Here is a 10,896-nt window from a genome sequence, read left to right as displayed (position 1 = left end):
GTCCAGCTAAAAGCTGGCCAGGGTCCTTTTGAGAATCCACCAAACCAGACATGGCAAAGTCTCTCTTTCACACGAAGGGCTTTAATACTGATATGATGGTTCAACAGTCTCCTGTGATTCTATAAGTCTTGTCTTTCTCCTCCTTCTAAGTGCTGAGGAGGCAAGTGAATGCTGTGGCTCAGCAAAACTGTACAAAACAAGTAACAAACTATCCAATCTAAAGGTCTCTCAGGTAGGATGGAAGAGTTCTCCCACACAGAATATTTTAAGCTTTCTGACAGAAAAACTCTTAACCTTATTGTGATGTCACATGAAGTTTGGCTTTTGCTGAAAGTACATTTTCCACTGATGGAAATTTAGCTGGAAGTTTCCAACAGGATCATTTTTAGGATGTATGCCAGTGCAACTTGATGTCCATGATGTCACTCCGGTCGATTAGTCCAAATGTGTCAAACAAAACTGAAAATTAATCCAGTCTTCAGAAAGAAGTGTCAGTTGGCTCCTGTAGCTAAGTCAAACCAATGTTTATAACAGAACAAACCCACCACATGCCTCACGTAGTTAAGACAGTAAATAAGGGCACTTGGAGCTCTGAAGCTTTCTCACTGGCTTCTTACAGATATACTACACTGCCCTGCCAAGAACTTAGTAAAGTGTTTTTTAATTTTTTGAGCCCTCATTCTCAGTCTTCAGAAACTTTTTTCTTATCTACTACCTGCTATCCACACAAAAATGAGCATAAAAAATTAGCACTCCTGCTCCTTCAGAGTCTGGACCAAGGATCTGTGTTTGTGTGGAAATATTTGCCTCAGCCAGCCACTAAATCCAGCAAGATTTTAAGTAAAAACCTCATTTAAAAGACATCATATCACCCAGATCCCATGATGGCAATGAGGTCTTTATATTTGTTTTCATTCCTCCACAACAGCCAAGAAGAAAATATTTTGCCGTGAAAGTTCACAGAAACTAACATACGTTGCTGCTGAAGAAGTTCAAAGCCGTGTGGCAGTGAGCCGACCAAGATGCACCTTGCACACAAACATGTTCGACATCTTGTGCCATGAACAAACATGATTTGAGGTAATCAGCTACTTTTCTCTCATTCTCCTCAGGCTTCCCTAAATTGTGAGAAACAGACTATTAGAGACACAGGTCTCTAGGTCACAAAATGAGTTTCCAGGTTTGGAACTGACAAGTGAGACGATTTACTGCAGAAGAAAGATAAAAGAAAAAATGCCAATAGTTTTGAGATTAATGAAGATCAAGTTATCCACAGTCAGGTAAAGCAGCAACTATTTAGTTGCTGTCTCGTTGTCTGAACTTACAGCAAATGGTGGTTTCCAAGTTTCAGCCACTAAATGGAAGCTAAAGGCAACCCATGGCTGGGGTGATGCACCATGCAGCTGTACAGACTGCAGCCTTTTACAACAAGGAGCATTTTTGATACTACCAAATCATCATTACAAGTATTTTATAAACCCTAACTGCATTTATACACACATATGAAGATAGTCTGCACATTTGAGAACAATTGCTGATTCACATAGTACCTTTCTGCTGAAGCAAGGAGGGTAACAGGAATAAAACCTTACAGAAGGAACATTCTGATGTAAGGAATGATTTAAGGTGATACTTTTAAGTTGAAATACTGGACACAGCATTTAGCTCTGCCTTTGTTGAAAACCAACTCTGACATTTATAAAGCTTGTAAGCTGTCAAAATTTCACTTAATGCTTTATCCAGTAATGAGACCTGAAGCAACATAATGCCTTTTCCTACACATTAGAGCAGAGGCTTAAGCAGCATGGGATTTAGATGCAAGCACAGAGGCATGTAGAGCTATTTTAGGCACTTCTGTAGTATCCAAGACACCTGCATGGGGTTATGCAGATATGACATCAGACCCATGCCCTTCTGGAGAAGTATTTGTAGACCAAACAAGAAAAGTTAAGTCACTAAAAGTGACACTAGGTGTTGAAAATTGAATGTCTCCCAGTAGAGTCTGCTTCTACAAACTCACTGAGATGACTATGAAATTCTCTGAACCATAAATCCTTACTTGAGTTTTACTTTTTAAATATTAAGATATTTCCATGAGAATGATTGGCTGCTGCTCTTAGGAAGCTTACTGCACCTATTTATGGGCCAAAATGAGATATCTGTTTCGAAAGTATTGCACCTGTGCCTGCAAGGTTAATCCCTGTATATGAAGGACAGCTTGCTTTAACTCTATATGCATTGCTATTTTCTGCAGGGATACTGTTAAATATAGTTCTAAAAGCAGTGACCATATAAAAGTAGATGGGTTTGCCACTTGCCTAAATTGGAAGGCATCAGCGTTGTGTGCACCTGGACAATCATACAGTCCTCTCTGTATGTAGCAGTGGGGAAAAGGGAGGACGGGGCTGAAACAGAGAATGCATTGAAAGAAGCCTGACCCCAGAGGGCAGCTGAAAGATGCTGGCAGCAGCGAGAGTAAGGTGGCTTCCTTCATTTTGAAGAAACTAACGTAGCAGTACATGAAAAAAATATGGAAAAAAGTTTATTCTTAAGGGAAAACAGCACACATGCTTTATTCACAAAGCATACATGCTTTATGCACGATGCCAACTCCCTCATTAGCATCAGTATTCTCACATGAAAGGGTCAAAGCCCACACATTTTAGTGTGACCAAATGCTTCTCAGTTTCTTCTCTCTGAGAAATGATTACATGACACTGGCTGCTACTAAAGAAGGATCTCTTGAAACAATGGGAAAATGGACACTCCAAGTAAGGAATGACCATATAAGAGTGGTGGGAGCCATCCTGAGGGAAAGTAGGGAGGTATAAGTGAAAGGGTGTAGCAGGACAGTGAAACACAAAGGGAGCCTGCTGACAGCATGTGTGTATATAGGCCTATAGCTCTATCCTAACACAAGCTACTTGACAGGGTATCTGCTCACCTTTCAGCTTGCAAAATCCTAGCTGAGATTTGTGTGAGGTGCCCTGGCTTCCTCCTTGTGCACTGCCTTCCCCTTGGTCTAGTTAAGAAATGGAGGAGTTTTTCTGAAGGTGCTCTGTAACTTCTCCTGCACGATGACTTATTTCAAATAGCATACAGATTTCTCTCTGTTCCAGGAGCTTTGTTGAGGGGTGACTAGCCTACCCAAGATCTCCTATCAGAAGAGAGAGTTTGCATCTAAAACTGTGAAGGTAAGAGGCTGTGTCAGCTTGCAGGCTTGCTGCAGGCTCGTGCAACTTTTAACCACATTGTAATGATTACATGAGCGTGTCAAAACAGCATTTATCAACCTTACCTGAACTTTCTGCTACTATCTGGTCATGGATTTTTTCTTTTCATCAAGTTAGTTTTGTCCTTTTTCTATGAGCACTCTTTCAAAGGCATAAACAATTACACCCATTTCACATCTAAGGTTAAACTTGGGTCAAAACAATTTCTTAGCAAACAATTCTCAATGGAAATATTACTCCAGGAGATAGACAGCTATCTAAGTAACACTACTTGCATCTACTGGAATGCCAATTTTGGGGTGAAAAATAATATGGGGTGAAATACAATAACAAAGAATTCTAAGTGCTTTTAAAGGTGTTGGTTATTCCCCATTGTGCACAAAGAAACTGAAAACTGGAAAATGTTTTTTCTGGTATTTGACAGCATCAACTTAAAAAGGTGACAAAAAGGGACAGAAAGGACTGTATGCCAGTCCATTTGCACACAACACTAATCACACTTGACATGTTTGTTTAGCGATCTACTTGTATATTTCAGAGCCTGGATATACATATTTTTAAAAGTCTGAAGAATAATTATTTTTCCATGGTACCACAGCTATACCCATGATGCAGCAGTCTGACCTGGAAAAATACGTATATATTTTGTTCCTCTGTGTTTGTTCCAAGCCAGGCTACTCTTTGCTAGAATGCTTCGAAATGGGGACATACCCTTTCATATCCTTTTAGTTACACAAGCAGGAGTTTCTATTTCCTTGTTTATCCTCAATGAAAGGGTGAGCAGTCAAGTCAAGCATTGGGCAATGCAGCAGATGTGCACAAAGCACCCATCTGACAATGGCCAGGGTTCCCACTGAGACTTTTGAGTAGAGAATAATTGTACTTTCTTTTGGCATGAACCAAGGGTACAAAATCACATTTACGTGTGCAAGCCTTTGCCCTCTCAACATGTGTTCTCAGCTGCATTAGAGTAGCTGGCGAAGGTCAGTTTGATTTTCAGTCCTAAAAGCAAAGAGTGACAGTAGGAATGTGGCACAGAGTAACATTTTAAAATAAAGCATTTTCTCTCCCTCCAACTACACTTAGGTTTTATTAATTAGGGTTTGCAGGATAAAAAAAGTTAGAAATGTCACTCAATAAGAAACTAGCTCAGGTTTTTCAAAATCCAGAAATTAAAAAAATACCACCAACAACAGAAAAGCTGATATTGCACAGAATTACTCTTTTATACTATAATTTTAAAAAATCTCACAAATTGACATAAAAGTTCAGTATTTAGTTTCAGGTTACACGATGCTTTCATATAATGATTCTTCCTGAGGGTTTTTTGATGTTACGTCCTTTTCTGTATCTCAATTATTTCTAAGCATAAAGTACTCTCAATCTAATATTCCATCTGTTAGGTTTTCTGTCCTCTTTTTTCCTTTCCATTTTTTCCTCCCTTGATCTACATTTTTTGTCTTGTCTCCTTTTCCCAATCCATGAATTCTCTACTACTCTTTCCCATTTGGAGTACTTAGCTTTTTTCCATTCATTAACAGGACGATAAATTTTACCTGAACCTCAACTCTTGAAATGGAACTGAAGTATATTTTGATTCACTACATCTTGGATAAGAATTAAGTTGCAAGCCAAGAACCAAAAAAACCTCAAAACAAAACCACCAACCATGCTGCAGATAACTGTACACACAGCACTCTGGAATTAACAAATCCTAAATTCCTAACATATTTATGACACAGCAGAGTTCATTCGTCAAGCTAACTGTGTGTGCTAGTTCCACATCTGAGTAGCTATATATATGAATGCAGCATTCAATCAGAAAGCAATTGAAATTTGGGTGACTAAATTCTAGAATAAGACTAGTTCCCTTACCTTAAAATTAATAGCAAGAAATAAACTGCTTTTCATACATTTATAAAGACACAGAACTTTTAATTTCCAACCCTATGCTTAATTTTTGTGCTGTTCTGATTTCTTATAAGTTTTGAGAAGACAGTAGCAGATACCCATCAAACTCTCTACTTTTTTACTTGGCGAGACCTAATCCCATATGATCTTATCAAAACAGAAATCCATAGTGTTTATAGATTCATACAACCCATCAAACCTGGGAGATATGAAATAGATGTATTTATTGAAACGTAGATGAGAATATCAATTAGAGTGAAACTCCTTGACTATCAAGCTTCTATACCCTGCAACCTTCTTTAAAGGTCACAAATTAGATCTGTGAGACCAATCTACCGATTTTCTTCCTTTTGGTAAAGAATGCCCAACCCTTTCATATGATTTTGCCTCAGAACACTACTAAATTCATGGTACTTCATCCAGCATTTCTCCTTCATGAGACCTTTCCCCTGTTCCCTAAGTAACATGCTGTTGCATACTACCCTCACCTACTTATTTCCTGTGCCATTAATGCTGGAAGTGTGCCTGCACAAATGCAAGCAGTGCTCAGTGGGATATATGCAGCAGCACCACCACGTCACTTCAAATGACTTCTAACAGAAACTGCAACTATTTTAAGCTCATTTGAAAAGGATGTGACTTGTAGGGACATTTAATTAATTAGGCAAGTGTTTAGAGTAAAACCCCAAACAAGGCAAGTACTGGGGATCCTTTATTTTATCTGTTTTAATTTTATTTTAAGAGCTCCCTCTGGCTCTGGACACAATCACACCAGTATTTGTCAGGACAGCTGTTCTGAAGCTCAGGTGCACTGACTGTGCGTGTCCTCTGTTCCCAGATGACTCAGTGCTGGCCATTCTGTGAGAGTGGCAGTTTAAGGGTTAAACATCAGAGGGCACAGAACAGCACCACCTTGATCCCTGAGCCCTGAAAGATACCCACATGGGAAGGGAAGTGCTGCCTGCCCAGCCCTGGCCACCATCACAGGCATGTAACTATTTCCCACCAGAAGGTGAGAGATCTCCATCCTCCCCCCCTCATTCTCTAAGCTCTGTCTAGGTACAAAGGCAGAAAGGCAGTAAACAGCACCTTGCTGGGCTGGCAGGGCTGGAATTGTCCCATTACAGCTGCTCCCTAAGCATCAGACCTTATGGATTGCAAAATTAACTGAACATCCCCCCAAATCAACTCTTGCCAAATCTGTAATTTGCCAAGTGCAAATTTCTTGGCATTTACAAGTCCAAGTATTATATTTTGGTCTTATCTGGAAAAGCAGGAGCAGAAACAATAGGCAAACACTACTAAATTGGTCACATAATTGGGGACTGGGGGAGAAGAAGTCAGATCAGCCAAACTGTACGGAATAATGTGCCTTTATGAACAGTCCAGAAGATCTGACACAGATTCATATGGATAAATGTATCCTTACATTTGTAAGTTGGTTTAAGGCAGAAAAAGACATGCACTCAGAGAGACAGACAGAAAGACAGCAGTAACCACCAAAACTCTCAGCTACTGAAATGCTTCTGGTGATTTCTATGCTTTGATAAAAATTTCCAAGTAGGGTTTTATGAAACCAGTATATTTATAAACTCACACAATGAATGAAGAAGCTAAAATGTGAGTTAGATACAACATGTATTTAAGGAAAAAGCAACTCACAAAGACAGGGAAACCAAAGCTGATGGAAGCTGAACTGAAGTTGAATTAAGAGTGAACTCAAAGCCTCACAGCATGGGATGGTTTATTAGCAGCCTGAAGACAAAGGCCACAAAGCAGTTTTACTCCCTTAGAGAGAGGAGCCCTATTATGGAGCCTTTCAACTCTCCAAGAATTGCCTTTTAACTCTCCCTCCACAGTAGGACAAACAGGGGAAAGAAATTAGTCTTGGATGATGTTAGCTGTTTTGTAACTTGTAGTGCTAGTTCCACTGGAGCTCTTCTGACTCCTGTCAGATTTATCCTCTTGACATTCAAAATGGATTAACCTAAGGTATCTTTTCATAAGTAATAACAATAAAAAAAACCTCCTCAACCCACATAGCATTTTCTCCCTCTGCCTCCAAAAATATGGGGATTAGTTAGAGGACCAAATGATATTTCCTGGACTTTGTAGTAATCTCTCCTTGACTGTCAGTGCTACTTTTAAAGGAAATGCTATATGTTAACATAGAATCTGCACAATTAACTATGTCATGTTGTCCCCTACCTACATCATAAAAATATAAAAATTTCCAAAAACTCCTTGTACTTGCAGAGATCTCTAAGCCATTGAGCCTGAAACACTATCAGTAGCAAAATGCATTGATAGCATTCAATGCATCAGCATATCCCATTCAGCTTCAATTAGTGTGTTTTTGCCAAGAGAGGGATGTGTTATTTTTCAAACAATTTAAGAAGAACTTGGCAAATAATTAAGTCTTATTTTGGCTATCGGGTGCTGCTTACTGAAGAGAATTTTTTTTCAGACATGACAAATTCTGATTTCTGAAAATATCTCATCCTTAAGTCTTTTACTCTAATGGCTAACATACAGCTAAGTCATATGGACTGTTATCTTGTATTGTTTTGTTACTGTGGGATTGTTTGAAAAAAAGCAATGGGCTAAGTTGAGCATCAGTTCTGAGTAAAAGTAATGACTATTTGTATATATTTTTGTTCCTGTCAGAAATGGATATACCTTATAAAGTGCTGTATTTTGGGAAAGAATTTGCTTCATCTAAACTGGTGGTGCTCCAAGCAGACTTTGGCTCACACCATATGGAAAAATACATTTATTGCTGTGGAAAATAAAGCTGCATGTTAGAGGAAAAAGAAAATCCACATGACTCAGCTGCAGTATAATGATCATGTAAAGTACTTGAATCTGCTCTCACAAGACAAATTTCATGATGTTATGTCACTGGTCACAGGCTGTAATGCCTCACATGAGGTGCCCACATTGCTTTAGGAGTATTTTCAATAAGTCCCTGAAATACTAGAACAGATTTTTCACCTGTAGGGCATCAACTAAACAACTCAAAACAACTAGCTTTTTTTGCATTGTCACAACAGATTCTCATGAGGCTATGCTGCAAAAAATAATCTGACACCATGAAAAGCCTTCAGAGACAGGGCTATCTGATCAACTTTGTAACTTCTATGATGCTCCTGTTTTTGTAGCATGCCAGCGCATGTGCAAGTGATAACTGTGAATATGGTCAGTGTGGATTTTTTCCATGTGATTAGTAACTACTGGATTCATGTAACTAACTCATCACACAATGCCCTAAATAGCTAAGGTATCAAGATAAGTTCTAGCAAGAAAATAGTATCTTATTCAAAAGAGGAGTATAAATGTTTAAGCACTGAGCAAATATATAGTGGATTTATATTTTAATACAAAATTCCCAGTATTTTGAATGTCCAAATTTGAGGTGTTTGTTGCAAGAGACATTCTGAGTCATTATACTTTCAGCTACAATAAGGTAGTCTAGTCCGAGTCTTGTCAGTAGTCTTAGAAGAAGGCTTGATCAAGAACAGAAATTGTAAGAACACAGAAAAATGTGAATGAAGGGAGAATGGAGAAAAGAAAACCCGCACTAACAAGCATTGTTTCCCATTTAAAGAGTATTGTGCTAAAGAAAGAGCTAATATGAACTTGTCAGCATAACCATTCATATGAAAAAATAGTATGAATAAGCAAAAAGTAAAAAAAAAAGAGAGACTACTTTCGGAACCTTCAAGGCACATGTTGCAACTGTATTGAATCTGTTAGGATTTAGGTCAAGAACACCCACTAGCAAGGACTCTCCAGGATTATGGCACCATAAAATGAACAGGTTAAACAAGTCCTATGCAATAGTCCATGAGAGTATTTAGGGCCCCATAGCATCTCCTCTCAGTCTCTGATTTGTTGTCCCTGTCAATGCATCTGTTCACGCAGTTATATCCCCAGCAACTCCAGAAAATAACGAGGATCAGTTTTGCTGATTTGAAGCCCTACTTATACTAACCTCAAGGATTACACTAACAACTACTGATCAAGTCTGACACTCATAGTTCACACCAGCATTTATGCATTACTTTGCTGAAACTTTTTCACATGCATGTACACTGTTCAACGCACGCAGAATAATCTTTTTAACAGTCTCTGCTGAACAGCTGAGCACGTACTTCATGTTCTGATCTGAATTCGTTATACAAAGCGTAGCAAAACATTGAAAAGTGTGCTATTCATTTAGTCATGTACAAAAACATCCTCCAAAGGTAAAGTTTTTAAAATGCATTTCATTTCTTAAAATGTGGGGTCTTCCATTTTTATGACTCCCTATAATTGCTTCTCTCTTCAAACTGGTGATTTTGTCTAGTAATGTAGCAGTGGAACTGATCAGTTAAATGAAGCATGAACTGCAGCCTGCAGAGAGCTGGATTAAAAACTGCTGAGTTTTCAACATGATCCTTAATCAGGAAGGGTTTCTTTTAGAGGAAAGAAAATGTAAAACATAGAGGGCAGGGAGAAAAGGGGTAGGGATGGGATAATAGCGTTCCTCTTAAAATAGCAACGCATTTCAATTTTTATATAATACATAAACCCACAGCACCCCTATTCATAAACATGTATTTCTGTTAATAATTATTTAAGACTACAGTCATGGCTTAATTTGGGCTCTTTATATGTTCATACTGCAACTTGTCACAGAGGGTGCCTAAGAGACTTAAACAATAAAAATCATTTTACAGCAGTTAGTTTGTTTTTACCCATTCTAGTACACAGTCATACACATTCACAGATGCTAAATCACAAGATACTAAACTCACAAGGTGTATTTTAGTTTTGCGTTGCCCTGGAACAAACAACCTTAAAGGATCAGGAGGCATCTATAAACTGCACCTTTTGTACAGATGAATAAAGTCCATTTCTTGAATAGCTGACAGAGTGCAAAGAATGGGCAAGGAATGAAGAAAAAAAGGAGAGGAAATGTCACATTTCTTGCCCACAAGTGCTGCCAAATGGACAAACTTGGAGAGCAATCCATTTCTCCAGTTAATGCTGACGCCATTTTCACTACTCCTGAGCTCCTTTTTCGTCTTGTTAATCCTGTGCCTTGTAAGGTTCATTAACCCTGTTTACACAGAAAGGTCGGGTCAGTCTGACATGCTAACAAAATGCACATCTATCTGCACCTAAACACATATACACTTCAGTTTCTTTTTAACAAACTTTCCAACTAAGAAAGTGTTTTTTTCCCACTTCGTATGAAAAAAAAAAAAAAATAAAGCCTAGTAAACACAGCACTTAGTTTTACACAGAGCACTAAGCAGGAAGCATGAATCCACAAGAAACTTTTCATTGATACTTGGTCCCTTCCTATTCGAAGGTTTTAGAGGAGCAGCATGTTATTCAACAGAACGGCAGCTACATATGGACCAGAACACTATCTCATCCAAAGGGGCTCTGGAGCACAGTATTAAATTGAAAGACCAGTGCAACCCCAAAGCAAACAATGAATTTCAATTTGCTGGTTTACCTGGAGCAGAAAAGGGATGCTGCAGTCGTTTTGAAGTTGAATGCCCCTAAACCAGTACTGGTATCTTGGCTAATGCTAAACAACGTTTTGAACATCTCTTATTTAATACAACTATGTGAAAACCTGAGATTACCTCAAACAAAATCCTGACATGGGGCTTAAAAGAGGTTTTTCCCTCAGGGGCTCTACTACACCACATATAATCCTGTTTATTATAAGGGCACTTGGCAGATGCCTTCCACT

General features: G+C 38.6%; 1 protein-coding gene across 1 annotated transcript in view; it reads right to left on the bottom strand.

Moving 5' to 3' along the window:
- Positions 1-1,057: 1,057 nt before the first annotated feature.
- KCNQ1 (potassium voltage-gated channel subfamily Q member 1) overlaps positions 1,058-10,896 on the bottom strand; it is a 175,552-nt gene continuing 165,713 nt past the window's right edge. Inside the window, exon 13 of the mRNA XM_039381428.1 lies at positions 1,058-1,118. Within this exon, the coding sequence (XP_039237362.1) occupies positions 1,109-1,118 (10 nt within the window). The 3' untranslated portion in view covers positions 1,058-1,108. The remainder of the gene's footprint in view (positions 1,119-10,896) is intronic.

This window comes from Pipra filicauda, unplaced genomic scaffold (assembly GCF_003945595.2).
Source record: "Pipra filicauda isolate LSUMZ 115617 unplaced genomic scaffold, ASM394559v2 scaffold222_size1277272_pilon, whole genome shotgun sequence".
NCBI classification, from domain to species: Eukaryota; Metazoa; Chordata; class Aves; order Passeriformes; family Pipridae; genus Pipra; species Pipra filicauda.
Note: the sequence above shows the minus strand (reverse complement) of the source record. Positions and strands in the feature narration are given on the sequence as shown.